Source organism: Talpa europaea (assembly GCF_964194135.1).
Source record: "Talpa europaea genome assembly, chromosome: 15".
Lineage (NCBI taxonomy): Eukaryota > Metazoa > Chordata > Mammalia > Eulipotyphla > Talpidae > Talpa > Talpa europaea.
In genome coordinates, this window is record NC_140083.1 from 70,235,476 (window position 1) to 70,254,720 (window position 19,245).

A 19,245-nucleotide genomic window follows, 5' to 3' on the forward strand; every position below is an offset into this window, starting at 1 on the left:
AGCCTTAGTTCTTGCCTTCCTCCAAACATAGCAGCAAATTGGCTCAGGTTGAGGTATTTTTCCAAACTTCCCTGTGTCTGGCCCTGGAAGCCAGATCCTGAAGCTGTGTTAATTTGGTCTGGAGTCTTCCCTGGCCTGCACCAGCCTGCTGGGACAAGAAGCATCCCTGTATGGAGAGGATCAGGGCCTGGTGGGAATGAAGAGGGCCAGGCAGCCCATTCTGGCAACCACCAGGAGGTCTTCCACCAAAGTGTTCAAAGCCTTATCGGCTTGAAGGTATTTCTAATACCATTTCCGTTCATTGTTTCCTCTGGTAATTAAGAGGAGGCCAGTCCCCTGTTGTGGCAGCTACTCTGGTGGGGAAGGGGTGGGGGCTGATGGACGTCACCACTTGGCCTTTTTATCTCACTGCACGCAGGGAGCCCACAGCCTGCGCCGCTGGAGTGGTTGGGAGCATGGCCTAGGGCTGGTGGCACCTTCGGAAAGTGGCTGCGTTTCCCAAGGGACCTTGGAGATCCCTGCAGCCCCCATTTGCAGGAGAAGGTACGGTCTTTTGGAAGGAGGGCTGGATCGCTGGGGAGGAAGATCAGGACTGGATGTTACCCCTGGGTGTCTCTGATCTGAGAGCAGACAGGCTTTGTTTTGGAGGAAGTTTCAAAGCCAGGGACCATCTAATGCCTCCACCCACTTGCCTTGCCTCGCGAGGATTCCTGAGGTTGCTTCTGTTCGTGCCTGGGTTTAGTGTTGTATTTTCCAAGAGGAGACTGGATTGAGCTTTGTGCTCACCTCTGGGCGCCTCCTGGAGCAGCCTGACAGCCCCGAGGATGCAGGAGAGGGGCATCTGGGCATCTGCTTTAAGACTAGCTCTTGGCCACACGGAGGTCATAGATCAGCGTTCCTTCCACAGATCCATAATAGATTGGGTTTCTCTCTTTCTTTTTTAACTGAATGAGGCACTGGCTGGAAAAGGGGTCACTCCAGGGAATCAGGTAACAGATGCCACACCTGATTTAACAAACTTCTCCAGAGGAAAGGGCCGTGCAGGGGTTTGAAAGAGCTTGGGGTGTGCTCTGCTGATTGGGTCAAATGTCCCTCTCTGGGATGCTCCCGGGCCCAGGGCTGCTGGCCTCCTGTCCATGTAACAGGTCAATTCAGCAAGCACTGTCTGAGCATTTCCTGGGCGTGGTGCTAGGTGTCAGGGTGCTCATGGTACAGTAGGGAGGACTGACCAGCAAACACCACACCTGGGGCTCCTGCGCATTCTTTAAGTCTGGGTGCCCGTGGGAGGAACAAAAGCAGACAAGACAGCTCCCTCTCACCAACACACTGCCCTGAGTGGAAGGATGAGGAGGCAGCGGGGAGTGTGGTGGGCGTCAGCTCTGAGCTGCTGGGGGGAGCCGGGCACTGATGGAGAAGCAGAGTGGCCTTGTCCATCATGGCTCTGGGACTGCTGCAGGGGAAGGGCAGTGGGGCCTGTTTCACAGTGGCTGTTACTTTTGGACCTAGCTCTGACCAGCAGCTTTTTGGGGAGACCAGGAGTTTGTTTTAGGGGCAAACAGGACAGTGAGGATGAACCCTTTCTGTTGCTTTTAGAAAAATGTTCTTCCCACTTGGTATGTGACTAAACAACATGCCAGCAGCCCTCTCTGCGGGCCGTGATCACCACCTCCTTTTCCCTCCCCTGCAGATGGCTCTTGCCAGGCTCATGTGGGTGCTGCTTGCTCTGGCCCTCACCTTGCCAGGTAGGTACCAAATTGCTTCCACTTCACTCCTCCCTAGGGCCTTTGGGAATACACCACCTCACCCCCTCCAGGAACCAGCAGTTGTGTCTGGAGCTCACCTGCGTGCCCTGCCCTGTAGCGGGCTGGTGCAGGCCTGCCAGAGTCCCTGGCTGCCTGGTTGATTCCTCTCGTGCAGGTCCTGCAGAGTGCACTGCCCCTGCATCTCCCAAGGCGCACGCCCCGGGCGCCTGCCAGAGCCTTCTCTGACTGGGGAATTAAGGACACAAGAGCCACACAGGGCAGTGCTATGTGACTGGGGTGGGGGGCTTGAAGAAGGAACCCAAGACTGGAATAGAAAGTTCATTTTAGGAGGGACTGTGAAGTTGCACATCCCAGAGCACAGAAGAGACAGAAGGTCAGAGAGGAAAATGGCTACTTGAAAGTCACACACAGCCAAGGTCAGAGGTCAGCTTTCCTGGGCCCAGGTCAGCACTCTCTACACATACTGCTTTCCTGGCTGGGTTTGGAGTCTGAGTGGCAGGAGGGACCCTGCTCTAACCTGGCTGCTCTCCACTCAGGCCACTGGGGTTGGTGGCATGGAGCCTGCCGTCACGGGTTAATCTGGGACACCCTGTGTATTTCCTTACTACGTGTGTCCTTATCGAGGGTCCCAGAACACTTAGACATTTGCTGTTGTGGTCTCCACCTGCCCTCTACACACACAAACACACACTGTGTTCTGGTGAGGCTGGCAGAAGTATCCCTTAGGAGTTAGCACATGATCCTGGAGGACTTAGCACTTGATTGATTCAGGCACAAAGGCTGATCTGTTTCAAATTTAAATTGTTCAAGACATACCAGTAGGTTAATGTACAGGATGCTCATTACAATCTAATAAAATATCAGAAAATTTGGAAAAATGCTAAGTGCCTAACAAGGAAGTTATGCTATATATGTGTAGGTTGTCTATGTATATAGTTTTAAGAACATTTTATATGTATATAGAATCTATTTTATGTGCCTATAGTTATATTTTGTATGCACTAAAAAGCGTGTTTTGGAAGTAAACCAAATGGTCTGATAATCTATTTACAATATATTGAGAAATCAACAGGTTATAAAGAGTTTTCACAGGATGGCCCACAGTTGTAAAAAAAGCTGTGACTGTTTACCTGCTGTAAAATAGAACAGAAATATAAACACTGAAATGTTAACTCTAGTTATCGTTAAATGTTAGTTAAAGATGATTTTATTATCTTAGTATTTTCTTCTTTGTTCTCCAAATTTTTTATAATAAGTATGTATTACATTTTCAATCAGCAAGTAACTCAGTAAAACGAGTAGATTTCCTGAACACCCGTTCCTCCATTGCTTTGTGTCTGAGGTCACATTTAGGAGTAGAAAGCAACAGCTTTAGTCCCAGTTAGGATAGAAAGTTCTTCCCCACGGCCCGCTTTCTAGCCTGGCTCCCTGATTTCTACAAGGTGGGAGTGGCTTGGGCTGGCGATCCCAGCTGTGCTCACCTGCAGCCTCTCCCTCCAGGGACCCCTTGTGCAGACCCTCTGAGCAGGCCTTCCATGGGCCGATGCAGCCTCTTCGGGGATGACTTCGTCAGCACCTTTGATGGCAGCATATACAGCTTTGCGGGGGACTGCAGCTACCTCCTGGCTGGAGACTGTCAGAAACGCTCCTTCTCGCTTGTTGGTGAGTCCAGGGTGCTGAAGGGAGGAATTCAGGGGGCCTGGGGGCAGCGGAGCTCCGCCCTGGGGTGGAGGGGTGGGGGAGAAGGTCTCCTATCTTTTTAAAGATCTATTTTATTTATGCATACAAGAACTGAGGTACAGGCCAGAGGTGCGGGGGGTGAGAGGATCTACCAGAGACAGAGTGGGGAACAGAACAGGCAGACTGACTGAAATACACTGCTGAGGGGAGCAGCGGGTGATACAAGAGAGGTCTGCTGTGCCATGTGGGTAGCTCCCTGGCATGGATCAAACTTGCGCGGCAGTCACTGCTGATAGCTTTATAGTGCTGAGACTTAACCCCTTAAGCCACCAGGGAGGCCCCCAGGTCTCCTATTCTTACAATAGTGCCTGAGCTCAACACAGGCAGAGCCTGGCAAGGGAAAAGACCTCTGTGACACCAGGGCTTCCTTGACGTCTCCTTGGGAGCCTGGGATGAAGAGAATCTTCATGATTCTCTACGGGTCTGTTGCTCTGGTTCCAGGCCACACTTGGGAGCTCTGAAGCATCAAGAGACCCGATGAACCAGAGGCACTTTGTAACATGCACGCACCTGGCACACAGGAAGGATTGTTGCTGTGTTCTGAGTGGGTTCAGATGTAGGTTCAGGCACTGACGTGGAGCGCCTCCTGTGTTCCTGCAGAAGTGCTGTGCCCAGTTAGCGCTGCACCCCTGGCAACTCTGAGATGGAGGCACAGCACCCCTGTTTCACAGAGAGCAGGAGCCCAGGGAAGTTCTGTGCTCCTCCCACGGATGGACAGATCATAAAAGGAAGAGCTGGGTCTTGGTCCCGGGCTTGTTAGGATGAAGGCACTCTCCTCTGTGCTAAGGGCAGAGGGCACTTTACAAGTCTGGAGGGGGCTGGAGACGGTGGTGGAATCTGTGTGGTGATTGTTACACTCCCAGAATGAATTAGATGTGTGTGGTGTGAGGGGGGATGGTAAAAAAACAGGCAAAGTTGGGGTCTTCCACCTTGGGGAGGTGACCCTAGACAGACCCACACTGTCAAAGCAAAAATCTTTTTAACACTTTAAAAATAGTAAGAGAAACTATTCAAATGGGACTACTTCGGGTGTGGCGGGTCGGGGTGGGGGGGGAGGGGGTTCCGTGCAGGGGAGGGAGATGGGGCTGTACTCTGAATATAACAAGAAAAACGGGACTTATAGCAAGGAGGAGGGTGGGCATCCGTGGGTGGAGAATTACTAAGAGGGAACATGGGGGACCAGGGGGATTCTGGCTCAGCCAGCTTGACTGGAATCTAGCCGAAGGCAGCCCAGAGTGGTAAGCGACCGAGGGGGAGCGGTGTGAGAAACACCATCAGATACTGAGAGTGGGTTTTTCCCCCTAAACTGACCCAGCGGGATTCTCACTAAAGCAGGACTAAGTAGGCCAAGGACAGAGCCTAAGGAAGACCTAGTCAAGAAGAGGACTCTGAGCCTGACTCAGGTTTGGTCAAGGAGAGCATCGTTGTCCACACCGGATGTAGATGTGAGAAGCAGGCAGTAGATTCTCGGGGTCTCTACTCCATCAGTGTTGGGTGCAGTGTCTTCTGGGCCAGCACTGGGCGAGGCTTCATGAGGGAGTGAGAAAGCTGCCTCAGGCCTGTCTGTGAGGCTCTCCAGCACTTGCCCGCCTCACCATCAGCCTTGTCTCTACTGGAGAACTAGGCCAGCGTGGCTTCAGTGGCTGGAATGCCCGGTCTGTCATTTTCTCCACGAGCCCCTCAAGGGCGTTATCACTTGCTGGGGGCTCTGTCTAGACTGCGAGGGGGCTGGCCATGAAGCAAGGTGCTCTCTTGTGTGGAAGAGCTGACCTGGGGAGAAGCACGACAAATGATGAGCCTTGGGTGTGGGTTTGGTTGTGCAGAGGGGCAGGGAGGATGCTGCTGAGGGGGACACCCTGAGCAGGGAGGGAAGAGGCTGGAAGGGGAGTGGCTCATTCCCCGCAGCCCTGTGTGCTCAGAGATCCCTCTGGCTGATGATTCTCCAGACCTCCAGCATGAGGACCATCTGGAAGGCTGGTTAAACACCATGTGCTGGGCTCTACCCCGGGAGTTTCTGAGTCAGTGGATTTGGGTGGGATCTAAAATTTTCACTTCTAATAAGTTCCCGCTGCTGCTGCTGTTGATAGTTTGGGGGCCAACATTTGGGAAGCTCAGAGTAGGAGAATATGGGGATGCAGGGTGGGTCATGGGGCAAAGCTAGTCATGCAGGTTCAGGCAGCCTAACAGGAGAGTTCGCTTCTCGGTCAGCGGGCAGGGAGCAGCTGGTGGAACTATGGCTGCTGGAGTGATCAAGAAGGGATTGTTACTTTGCCAAGATGGCCTTGAGGGGGAGAGAGCTGGAAGCAGAGTGGACTTGGCCGGATCACCAGGCAAGTGCATCGAGATAGCTACCTTGAACCCTGAACTTTGGGCACCCACAGCTGAAGGCTCAGCCCTCGACACGTCAGGTGGTCCCAATATTTAAGTGTGTTTCTCTGCCTGTAGCTGATACACGGGGCTGACCTGAGATGGCTCTGGGGTGTCAGGGGGTGGAGGGCTAGGAGTGATGGGGAAGATTTCAAAGGAAGAAAAATTCACCCCCTCTCCATCTTATGGCTTTGGGTCGCAGGAGTTTCAGGGGGACCCTGTAGAGACAGTGTGGTGCCCAGGAGGTGGCTGCAGCCTCGACTCCCTGATGTATTTTAACAGGCTCTGCTGTGGGCACCTTCCCCTGGAGATGGGTTTGTGCATAACACAGAATTAAATCTTAGTACTATGCACGGAGTAGGCTGGAAAAAGCAGTAGGCTGGAAAAGCACCACTTTCTGCTCAGCCCAACTCCCCCCCCTCCCAACCCCCCCCATTAAGGGTAGTCCTTTCAGGCAGGGAAACTCAGGCAGTGCTTCTGGGCAGTGATTATGGGCAATGATGTCTCAGCCAGACTGGATCAGTTACACTTCTATGTGAATTGGCTAAACTCTGTGCTGCTACCAGCAAGAATGAATGGCTACTCTTTCTTTTTGGGGCTGTGGCGATGGTGGGGGTGTTGAGAGGAGAGAATCATCTCAGGCGGTTGGGCCTGGGAGAGTGGGCTGGCACCATTGCTGAGACCCTGAGGCCAGGGGAAGGGCCAGTTCCACGTACATGACTGTGTCCTTGAGGACACGGTTGAGGACATGGTCGGGACATGGTACACTCCATTGTTCTCCAATGACATCCTGTTTCCTTGCTTCTACATCCAAATTCCCATCCTTCCCCGAGTGCTTGTGGACCTTGTTCACATCCTGGGTAGTGTTTGTGTTGGAGCATGGAGGCCCACCTGGTGTAAAAGGAAGGCCCCTGTCCTTCATCCTGGCTCCTGGTCAGGCAGGCTCCAGGGTCGCAGACCAAGGTTATGGGTGTCCTAGGGGACCAAGGAGAGAGTGACCATTTGGAGCCCCAGCTTGGAAAGACTGCTTTTCCTAAGCCTTGCTCCCCAGCCAGCCCAGAGAGAGCCATAAACTACCAACAGCCCGCTGAGTCACTTTCCCAGGGGAGACTTTCTCCCTCCCTCTGCACCTCAGTCCTTGAGTTTAAGAGGCCAGATGGGAGCTGACCCTGGGGGGAGCTTCCGCTTCACTCTGGCTTTCTGGGTGGACACTCAGCCCATCTTCTGCTACAGCTACAGGAAATGCGAACCTGCAGGTTGGGAAAGTGTGGGAGTCCTTCCCTGGCTGTCTGGCAGTTTCTACGGATGCATCTTCCTAATGGCTGCAATCCTCAGCTCCCCCAAGAGTTCTTTAGGGAGGGGATGGAGCAAATACAATAGAGGCTAATGGAGAGCTGCCCTTGCATTAGTGTTAACTGAATCCTGGGCACTCAGATACCCTTAGGCAGCTTTGTGCTGCAAAAGGAGATTTGGACCCGGAGTAAGGCAAGCAAAGTGTGGGCTCCACCCCAAGTCCAGTGTAAACCTATAGTTCTCACCCCAGTGACCTAGAAGACATTTGGCAGAGCCTACAGGCATTTTGAATTAACACAAGGAGGAAATGGATGTTGCTGGCATCTGATGGGTGGAGACCAAGGATGCTGCTAATTATCCTGCTGGGCACAAGATGGTCCCCACAGCAAAAAAGTACCTGACCCCAAGTGTAAGAGTGCTGGGTGGAGAAATCCTGCTGTGTACGCAGGCCTCAGTTTCTTTATCTGTAGCACGGAATCAGTCTCCATCAGTGTTTTCCAAGTGAGTCAGGACCTCTGGGTCATAAAATTAATGCCGTCGTTATAGTCTGATTTAAAAATAATGAAATGGAGTAGACTAGAAAACATGACAAACATGAGACCATGTGGCACGGTGAGGGGAAGCATTGTTAGTGAGATGTGTGTGGGTGTGCCTGCTGGGTCGTGGAGAAAATAGTGATTTTATTCTGTTTTCTGGGCAAAAAGTTATAAAACCGCTTTGTAGATGATCTCTGATGGGCTCTGGGGCTGCTTCCTGGCTCCCAGTGGCCATATCTCCTGGGATCTCACAGAGCCAGCCCTTCAAATACTTAATCCAGATCCTTTCCCTGTCTGAGTCTGCTCTGTCATTACGGTAGCTCTGTGACAACGGGCAATTTACCCCGAGTGCTGGCCACTTGGGTGGACTCCAGTCCCACCATCTGCGGGGTCTGGCTGGCTTCATTATTTACTTATTGTTGCTTTTATTTGCATACTCAAGTGATGCAAGCTTGTTTTATCTTTAGCCAGGTTCCTCCCTTTATCTGAAAGTAGAGCATTCCTGTGAAAAATTTTATAAATAAAAATGTTGTAGAGTGAAGAAGTAACTACTATTCCTTTATACAGAAGCAATATTGAGCATCCCCAAACCCCCCAAAATAACCTACCAAATCATACAATGTGAAGTTACATATAAAATAACATGAATGTGTAGTAAAAGCAGGAATACTATAATAAATACAGAGCCTGTATGAAGGAGTTCTCCTGGACGGAGTGTGGCCACTCTTGCAGCTCAAAGGCTGTTGCCTCTAGAACAGCTGCTGCAAAACAATCACTGAACCCTATTTTTCCTTTTGTCTTATGTTTAAAAGCAAAAACCCTCTTCAAGTTTCTTTTGGTTATGGAAAACAGGTATTCCTATAAGTCTTTCATAAAAGTGACATGTTATACAACTTTCAGAAAGTAGGAGATACCTGCACTTAAATTGTAAACTCCCAGAAGGAAGGAGTCATGCTTTTATTATTTTTTTTTTTAGACATATAAGAGATTACAAGAGAGCCCTATATCTAGAAGACACTCAATAGATATTTTTTTAAAGATTTATTTATTCATGCATGCAAGAACTGGGGTACAGGCCAGAGGTGCAGGGGGTGAGAGGATTCACCAGAGATAGAGTGGGGAACAGAACAGGCAGACTGACTGAAACACACTGCTGAGGGGAGCAGCGGGCTAGACAGGAGAGGTTGCTGCATCATGTGGGCAGCTCCCTGGCCGGGGATCGAACTCCTGCTGCAGTGGCTGTGGATAGCAACATAGGTTGTGTCAACCCTTTTGCCACCAGGGAGGCTCTCAATAAATATTTTTATCAGCACCACGCTCTAACCAATTGAGCTAACTGGCTAGCTTAAATATTTTTAGATGACTGGAAAGATGAGTAAGTAAACGAGATTTTTAGGGAGATTTTTGTTGTTCATTTGTTAAGTCTTTTAGGGGAGTTTTTCATTGAGATAAAATTGTAGACATGATTGTTATAAATGAAGGTAATAACCACTACTGCCGATTCTTCTTTTCCAGGGGATTTCCAAAATGGCCACAGAGTGAGCCTCTCCGTGTACCTGGGGGAATTTTTTGAAGTCCACCTGTTTGTTAACGGTACTGTGCTGCAGGGTGACCAAAGGTAAGTCAGAAGCTCAGGGAGTTGGAATTAGGAAGGGCCTGGGGATTCCTCTTGCATACCCTCCATCATCAGATGGAGAAGCTGAGGACAAGAGAGAAAGTAAGTATGCCCAGAGGAAGTGAGTGGTGGGTCTGGGTGAGTCAGTCTTCTTGACTCCTGGCCTAGATCCTTGGTTACTTTGTGCAAAGGTCTGCACTGTGCGGCACGGGGCTGGGGTTGAAAGGTGAGAGGGACATTCAGAAAATGTGTGAGAACCGCACTTGCTGATCTTATCTTTGCTCCTGCAGAGTCTCCATGCCCTATGCCTCTAAAGGGCTGTATCTGGAAAGTGAGGCAGGGTACTACAAGCTGTCCAGTGAGGCCTATGGCTTCGTGGCCAGAATTGATGGCAATGGCATCTTTCAAGTACTGCTGTCAGATAGATACTTCAACAAAACCTGTGGATTGTGTGGCGACTTCAACATCTTTGGTGAAGATGACTTCAAGACTCAAGAAGGTAAGCTTTTCTGGAAAACCCTTCTTTCTGCTGTGGTTAATCTCATGGTCACAGAGCTAGTGAGTGATGTCAGAACTGGAATTCAGACCAGGTGTATTGTTATAAACATGGATGCACAAATATCTGTTCAAGACCTTGCTCTTAATTCCTTTGCATGTAAACCCAGAAGCAGACTTGCTGGGTGATATGGCAATTCTAATTCTTTGAAGAACTACCACACTATTTTCTGCCATTTTGCATTCCACCAATGTTATATAATTTCTCATGTACTCATCTTTTTCTTTTATTAATAGTTGCCATCTTGATATGTGTGAAGTGTATTCATATATAGGTGTGTGTGTGTGTGTGTGTGTGTGTGTGTGTGTGTGTGTGTGTAGGTCCATATTTTAATTTCTCTGGGTAAAATTTAGGAGTGGGATTGCTGGCTGGTATGACAAGTGTATGTTTATAAGAAACTGCCAAACTGTTTTCCAGAGTGTGTAATTTCTAGTTTTTCTGATTTCTTGCCAGAATTTGTAATTGTCACCTTATTTTTTCAATTTTATTAATTTTAGTAGATGGGTCATGGTGTTGTTACAGGGCAGGGACAGGGGCACCACAGACCCCACAAACCTGCCTGTTCTAAATAGGTTCTGCCATCCACCTCATCAACACAAAACAAATGAGTCTTTAGTGGGAAAGAAATTTAATACAATTAGTAAACAATACAGGAAAGACAAAGACTATAGTTTCTAAGTCAAGCACCCAAGGTTACCCACCCCCTTGTGGGTAAAAGTCCACCCAAACAGGATTGACCCAGAGCAAGACCTGAAAGCCTGTCACAAGTATAAAGCACCTTTCAGTGGGGACCCACAGAAAAGGATCAGAAACAACCACACTAGTCTGGGAGGAAAAGAGCAAAATCAAAATCAAGGTGAAAGCTGCTGTTGTTATCTGCCCCAGGGGTCTCTCACCCACATCTGTTTCACCCAGTCTATGACCAAAAGGCAAGCGCAGTTTCTTCACATGTCTCTCTGCTCCACATGCCTCTTCCAGGTCTCCTTCTGGCTCTCCACCCTGCTTCCTTCCTTCCTCTATTCCTTCTCTAGCTTCTTCTCCCTGCTCAGCTCCACCCTCCCTTGTGTGGGGCAGGGAACCTGGAACCCCCCCCTTTCCTGGGGACCACCCTGTTACAGTATCTCATGATATATCATTTTTTAATTTAATGTAATCTAACCCTTTGTTTTCCTATTACAATGTTTTGTCTCTTTTCATTCATTTTATATTAAATTGTTGCTGTATTTGAATTTATACAACAAACTTGTTTACTACTACTGCTTTTCCTATGTCAATTCTTTCCCTATAATCCTTACTAACTTCTATCTTGTATGAATAAACAACGGTGTCTGGCATTGTTATTGTAGCTTTACACACTCTGCTTATTTAAATGTGCTCTTATGTTTAATATGTTTTTTGCTTATAATTTCTCTTTGCATCTTGTTTTTTTTTTATCTAAGTTCAAGTTCTATTTTTCTAAAATACATCCTTTAGTTGTTCCTTTATTCAGGGTCTGGTTGTGATAATTGAAACAGACATTCATTCTTATATGTTACTTTAGCTAGGTATAGAATTCTAGGAAATAGCCATTATGGTACTTTGAGGATACTATTTCATTGTTGCTGTTGAAATATTGTTAGTCTAATTGTTATTTCTTTGCAGATAATGTCTTCTATCTCTGTTTTTGAAATATATGAAAATTCACTATGTTGAGTCCAGGTGTGGGTTAAATTTTTATTATCTGACATGAGACTTATTGTGATACCCAAATCTGATGATTCGCTCTATTGAATTTAGAAAAATTTCTATCAGTTTCTTTTGTTCCGAGACTGTCAGACGTAAATTGGATATTTCTATTCCATCCTTTTCCCCCCTCTCACTTTCCTCACTTCCATTTTTTAACTTCTTTGTCCTTCTGTTGCTTTTTGGATGGTGTGCTCATGATGACTGATGAGAGTCAATTGTATGTCTCTTTTCCAACTCTCAAGTAATGTTTTGTTGATAGTCTGTATACACCATGGATATCAGCAAATTCTACAAGTCAGGACTTTTCTATCTGTCTCCTTCCCCCAGATCAGCACATCTATCTGTTTAGATTTATTTCCTAGTTTACTAATGTCTCTTCAACTCTGTAATCTACAGATGATGTCTAATTCAAATTGAATTTTCTTTCTATTTCATTGACTATATTTGTAATTTAGAAGGTAAATCTTTTTCAACTATTATTTTTTCTTGTTGTTTTGCTCTTCTGTCAAGTTTCAATTTCTTCTTTATAACAACATTTTAAAATATATTTGTTTTAAGACCTTTATACAAAAAAAATTATTATCTGAAGTTTTTAGAGCTCTAATCCTGCTATTTTTATGTCTGCTGATTCTTGGTTATAGCGGATTGCTTCTTGATGTTTAATCATTTTGGTTTGTGAGTTTATCTAAGAGGTTTTATGTTAATTTTTCAATATGGAGTTACCGAATTTCACAAAAACTATCAATTTGAACTTTAATCTAACATAAATGTTTTCCTACTACCATAGATCCTCAGAGGAATGCCTGTGATCTACCAGATAAAAATTTAGAGATGAGAGATATAGCATGTGCACTGAATTAATGAACTCATGCTTGAATGGAGAATAAATATAAACCATAATAATACTCCACAAAGGATGGTACAGGTTTTGATAGAGGTATTACCAGGGCACCTCAGGAGCACACAGAACAGTGGGGTGAGGGGGGAGTAGAGCAAGTTCATATAGGCTTCCTGGAGCTGCATCTCACAGAATTATTGTGGATAATTGAGGCAATAAGGAATGAGAAACAGCCCACACAGAGGGAGAAAGCAATACAAAGACAAGGAGAGTGGGAGTGGGTGGACGTGTGCCTCAGTGTCTTAATTATCATGTTCCTTTCTGTGCTCATGCATCCGACCACCCCTCATTAAACATGGCTGAGCTCCAGTACCTGTGCCTGTGGTGCTGTGTTTGGAAGGTTGATTTAGATGACCACAGACCTAGAATTTTTGCTCACAAGCTCTGGGTCAGGCCTAAGTGTGGCTTCATTTTCCTGAAACTTTACTTCATAGGAACCTTGACCTCGGACCCCTACGACTTTGCCAACTCTTGGGCCATGAGCAGTGGAGAACAGCGGTGCAAGAGAGCACTCCCACCCAGCAGCCAGTGCAACAACTCCTCTGAGGAGATACAGAAGGTGGGTGTCACCCAGCCCATGTGTGGTCTGATGGTGTGGGACTTCTGGAACTAAAAGGCAGAAAGACGTGGTCTCAGGTCCTCCATCTAGGAGAGGTTGGGCTGCTCTGGCTGCTCAATGTAGGATTCCTATGGCCCCTTCTCTCCTGAAAATCAGAGTCTGGTTTGCTAATTCTAATACTCTGGACTTGGACTTCTCGAACTGGGTCTGGTCTAACTGGTGAATGATTATAGATTTCTGTTTAACATCCACTGCACTTCCCTGGCAGGCATGCTCACCTGCCACCTGTCTGAAACCTTGCCAGTAGAAACAATTCCTTTTTTTAGGTACTCCGTAAGTGCTTGCTGTAAAGTACAAATTGGAGTTGGGCGGTGGGGAGGAAGCAAGTTCTTACTAGCACATCAGCAAGATTGGGGGGGTTACTCTTTAATCAGGGAAGCTGGGGTTCATAGCAGGGATGGGCCTGAAGTGACCAGCTTGGACAGATGTAATAGTTTCCTGAGGTTGTGGTAACAAAATAATTTCAAACTTAGTGGTTTATGACACAGAAATGTATTGTCTTATAGTTTATGACACAGAAATATATTGTCTTGTCTGGAGTCCAAAAGTCTCCCTTATTTTTTTTCTGGCCCAAGATCAAGGTGTCGGCAGAGTCACGCTCACTGGGGAGGCTCCAGGGAGAATCCTCCTGGGCCTCTTCCAGCTTCTGGTGGCCATGGCATGTCTTGGCTTGTGGCTGCCTCACTCCAGTTCCTGTCCTTGTGGTCACATGGCTCCTCCTTGTCTGTATGTCCTCCTCTCCTTAGACTTAGTACAGACAGGGTGGCAGCTCCTGCCCTGCCCTGGGAGGTAGCTCTTTAGCCTTTCAGAGCTGCCCCTTTCTGGCCAGTAAAGATGGCCTCTGTGTGTGGGTGTTGGGAGGATGATGCTTGAGGGAGGGAAAGACCTCTCTCAAAGGAAGACCTCCACCTGCACCTCTAATCCTTTGGGGTTGGGCTGCCTGGGCTGAGGAGGGGGTGCAGCAACATGGTTCTGGGATCAGGGCGGGCCCATGTCAGCACATGGAGTGCCCTGCTGAGGCTGGGCTCAGGGACACATGTCTTGCAGGGTTAATCAGTCTCCCTAGGAGGCAGACTGCAAGGAGGTGTGCCTGCAAGGGTTATCAGGAAGCTCTCAGGACCAGCGGTCTGTGAGGGAGTCGGGAGCAGGGCTGGGCAGTGGGAGAGTTGAATCACCATGTAGTTACAACCCAGGCTTCAGTTGATCCTTCCAGGATCTGGGAAAGTCACTGGACAAGGGAGGCCACATGGGCCCACTGGTTTTAGATGTAGGCCACCTCTGAGCTGGGAGGCAGGGCAACTACCTTGGATGAAGGGCAATGCCTGCAGAGCTATTCAGCAACCAACTCTCTCGGCTGCTGGTCCTCATTCTGCGGGGACCAGGCACAAAGAGGGTGGCCTTTGCTTATCCCCAAGGCCGCTACCATGACAGGACTAAATAAGACTCTCTAAACCCTTCGCTCCAGAGCATGTGAACAGCAGTCATGGAGCTACATGTCCCTCAGGGAGAGGCAGGGCATACATGGTTTTATAGTTTTGTTGATTGATGAGGAAACCAAGGCTACAGGAGTTTAAGTAGCTACTTGAAGTCACCACCAGACTGCAACAGCGTCAGATTGCACGCCCTGTCTGGCTCCCCACCACTGTTGTGCTTGGCTGTGTCCCTGCAGGCTGTTCATGCTGTTTCTCCCTGGGCTCCTGTACTTTCCTCTAAGATGTAGGCTCCACAATTCTTAAGGTTCCTTTCAGCTCTGGATTCTTTGATTGTGTGTTTTCTGTGGATTGGACTGGAGACACAGTACATCAGACATCTCAATAAATATTTGAATTGTGGATGACTGTCATTTAGGTGGTGCTATTTATTTAGGGAATGGATCACCCCAAATCCTTCATTTGTGGAAGTGTGATTTACCAGAATCTGCGTGTAGCTAGAGAAATCCCAGCCCTCTTTAACTCTAGAAGTAAAATCACATGCGCGCACACACACACACACACATGACCCAACTTAGCAAGAGAAACTTCATTATGAGTTGCTTGCTTATTCAACGAGTCTTTTCTGTTTCATGTAATAATTTGACCTCTGAACTGAGGAGCATGTCAAGCCCGGGAAGATATTCTGGACTGATGGTAAATACAATTTCCAACTTATAAACAAGTACTTCCAAAAGTCTGTTTTTTCCCTTGGGCTGCCAGTATCTCAATCATGCTTGGTCGTTGGCTTGTCCATTAGCTTTCGTGGCACCTGGCATGCAGCCTGGGGCTGGCACTTGCCAGGCTGGCCGGGTTGTAACACCCGAGATGGGGTGGTTGTGTGGGAGGAGGTCAGTTCCATTCCTTTCCAGGAAAACTTCAGAAGCCCCCCTGGTGGCTCATCCAGCTGGTCTCATCCTTGGGCCTCTGCCTTGTGAAAGTAGGCAAAGCGTTACAGGTCCATGTAAGGATAAGAGACAAAATATGTGTGGGGTGCAGCCCGTGGGGCTCAATTGTGTGAACATTACTGTTATTGTTACTGTTGTGATTATTTATTGACTGCTGGACCCTCCCACTTTCTGTGTTTCCCATGGGTGCGCCCATACTTTGACAGTGCGAGTGGGGAGAGGCTGGCCAAGCACACAATACTTTAAACATCAACATCAACATTCATTCTTTCCTCCTCCCCTCTTTTTGGTCATAACTCCACTCCTTTTGGGGAGTTGAGCTCAGCCTGAGGTTAGAGGAAGGCAAGGTGCTTTAACACACCCACCTGAGCGGCAGGCAAGAGACAGCAGCCAACTTTGCTTCCAGAGCAGTTTTTTGCCCAGGTGAATGTCAGACTGAGTGGCTGTCAGTACCATATGCAGGGAGGAGGGATTATTATTTTTTTTACGTCATTTCTTTCTTTTGTTTCCAAACGTACAGATTGGCTTGGAGCTTACCCTCTTGAGGGTGGGAGAGATGAAGGGGGTGCCTGAGATGGGAAATAAGGGGGCATGGATGTACCTCTAATACCAAATCAGCTCTTCAAGGACCTGGGCTTTATCTCATTTTATTTTGCAAACACAGGCTAGCAGAGTATGCTTTGAACAAATGTTCTCCCATCCTCAGAGCACAAAGGAACACACTCATTTATCCATGAGAAGTGGGAGGTGAAGACAGGCTTCTCAAATGGAGAACCTGATACTGAGGGTGGAGTGGAGGAGGGAGATGGGGCATTTTGTCTCCTGGAGACAAAGTGGGGAGAGGAACCCAGGGAGAACCCTCCAGAAGCCCTGTTTGTCCCCTGGGGTACCTTTTTGAGGCTGCAGCTGCACGGTCGCTACTCACTTTGTCTCCTGGGTATGATAAAGTCCTCACTAATCAGTGTCTTGGGAGCAGCTGAAGAAATTGGTTACCAAGGTGTTAGTGCTGGGTGGAGGCCCCCAAGCACACCAAATCTCCCCAAGGGCTGCCCCCTCCAGCTCCGAACACCTGTTTCAGGTTGTTTACCTGAGAGGAGATACCTGGCTTTGTCTCAGCCAATCGGGTTGTGCTTGCCTGTGACTGGGGCATCCTCATTGGCTGGGGGTACAGGGATGCCTCTCCTGGGAGCCTATCAGAGTGGTCCTTGAAGTGGATGCCTGCCTGTGAGTCCCACTGGGCTGGGGTTCAGACGCTAGGGCCATTTGCAGGGGCAGAACCATCTGTGGGGGACCCTGCTCTGCCCTGAGAGCCGCCCACTATCTGCCCACTGTCCTCCCACTTCTCCCACACTTGCTGTTTCTCCAAAGGGGGTAGCAAGGAGTCAGCTCACGCTGAGAACCAGTCCTATTACTTACACCCAGGGGATGCTGGTGTCCTCTAGTGCCAACAACAAGCCCTCTCTGTTGGGACTCATAATAGCTTGTTTGATTGTTTGCAAATTTGCAGTTTTTTCCAACTTTAAAAAAATTTATTTATGCATGCAAGAACTGGGGTACAGGCCAGAGATGCGGAGGGGGGGAGTTGAGAGGATTCACCAGAGGCAGAATGGGGAGCAGCACAGGTGGATCTACTGAAACACACTGCTGAGGGGAGCAGCAGGTGAGACAGGAGAGGTCTGCTGTGCCATGTGGGTCAGCTCTCTGGCCGGGGATGAAACTCATGCTGCAGTGGCTGTGGATAGCTTCATAGTGTGGTGACCTAACCCCTTACATCACCAGGGGGGCCCCAGTTTTTTCCAACTTTTCAAACAGAAGGCAGGATGGCTAAAATCTGGAGCTCAGAATGTCAACTAGTGATAAACACAAACCCACAGACCCAAGCTACTATGCATGCTCAAATAATTGATGTTAATTTGCAGATAACTTGGCTACACAGTGGACATTTTAGAATGATTATTAGGTTGCTTGATTTTTAATTCCATCAATCTGGGGCACGTGAACAAGGGCTGAACCTTGTAAAGAAAGCGGTCTTGTCTTTGTCTTGTCTGCGGCATGAAGCCCAAGGCTCCAGGAGGCTGGACTTGGCTGCAGCTAGCCCATACAGTGCTCTTGCTAATTAGAAAAAGACCCCCATCCCAAGACACGTGATCACCTCTATTTGGGAAATTGCCATGCTTAGCATTATAAATGCTCTCAGAATGTGAACACTAGAGTGATGTCTCCTGGCGCCTGGGAGCCCTTTAGGGGTGTTGTGCACCATGTGACCCACAGAGCTGTGCTTGGTGGCCTCGGCCTCCCTGCCACTAGAGGTGTGGCTACCCTGCCCGGGGCCGCCTCGCCAAGAAAGGGAAGGCCATCAGCTCTTGGTTTTGCTGCGGCCCTGCTGTTGGACAGTGAGCACACCTTTGTGCCTCTCGCCCCAAGAGTTCTCTCCACACACCTCCCCGGAGGGGGTTCTCAAGGTGACTAATCTTTCTGGAGAAAAAGGAGCACACCAGTTATTATTACTCAGCCTACCAGGGGTGAGGGGTGAATCATCTCAAAGTGGATGATTCTAGAAACTACCTTGTCTAGCCCCTCCCTACTGTGCAAATACTGCCCATAAGCTGTGTTGAGACAGATGGATGATGCTGTAACCTGGATTTCAGAATTGAGTCTGTGAGGCATCCTTGCCCGGATCTTTCCAACTCTCTGGCAGCGCTCAACCTGTTTAGCTCTCTTCATGTTTGGCTAGTTCGACTGAGTCCTACTTGAAGCTAAAACCCTGCTCTCGGCGCCCTAGGAAAGCAAGAGCTTTCAGTGTGGTTTCTCCAGATGTTGTTCAAGAGTTCCCATCCAATTGCATCCCTGTACATCCCACAGTCCCAGGTTGCCAGTTTCCACTGGCTGTGGTCTGTATCTGGTGAACACAATCCTCATTCCTTGTGTTCATTTGCTGTTCGTGTCTTCACCTTCTCTCCCCCTCCCTTTCCTCTCACACAGCACATAGCTCACCTCTGATTCCTTCCCGCTCCCTACCCGGAAGTCATCTGTCCCTCAGGAGGGAAATATTTGCAAATACTCACGTTTACTTTAATAGCCATAACATGCCTCCCCGATCTCACAGAGGCACATTAAATACCCTTTTTGTTGGGGACAATGCAAGTCACTTTTCATGTCCTCATGAAATAGTGTCCAAGCCTTTTATTTTCAAGGTATGTCCCCAGGTCTTTCTCTGATTCTGCTCATGATTGTGCTGGAAGGGAACTCGCAGGCCTGGAGAAGCTCACTGAGGCGTGGAGGGAGTTGCTGAGGAGTGAAGATCACTGGCAGAGCTGGGGGCCCATTGGCTGGCCCCCCTCTGGTTGGTGGGGCTTCCTCTCCCAGCCCCTCTTGTTCATTTCATTGGGAAATTTGACCTGGAACTTATTTTCTTGGAGATTGGGAAGAATTTTGCTATGTTCACTTGCTTGGTAGGCTGGTTGTGATTCATAGAGAGACTGGTTGGTATATGCTATGGCCTGTTGGGAAGTCTGGCTCGAGGAAGGTCAGTAAATCTCAAGAAAAGACCCTTAAAACCCATGATCCCAGGGGACTGGCTGACAGACAGGAGCCTGGGGCCTGACCTGGTTTTGCTGACAGGGCACCTTCCCACATTTCCCAGGACACTTAGCCCAGAGCTGGAGTTTGACCACAAGTGCACTCACACACCTGTCCCCTCTCCACGGTGAGAACTCCTCCCACGCTTCTCTTTCTGGAGTCAGATGTAGGCTAAGA

At 48.4% G+C, this 19,245-nt stretch overlaps 1 protein-coding gene across 1 annotated transcript in view; it reads left to right on the top strand.

Moving 5' to 3' along the window:
* Positions 1 to 1,687: 1,687 nt before the first annotated feature.
* VWF (von Willebrand factor) overlaps positions 1,688 to 19,245 on the top strand; it is a gene marked incomplete at its 5' end in the record, with an annotated part of 115,408 nt that continues 97,850 nt past the window's right edge. The window contains 5 exons of the mRNA XM_084255945.1: positions 1,688 to 1,742; positions 3,264 to 3,425; positions 9,215 to 9,317; positions 9,605 to 9,813; positions 12,928 to 13,052. Coding sequence (XP_084112071.1) covers positions 1,688 to 1,742; positions 3,264 to 3,425; positions 9,215 to 9,317; positions 9,605 to 9,813; positions 12,928 to 13,052 — 654 coding nt within the window. The remainder of the gene's footprint in view (positions 1,743 to 3,263; positions 3,426 to 9,214; positions 9,318 to 9,604; positions 9,814 to 12,927; positions 13,053 to 19,245) is intronic.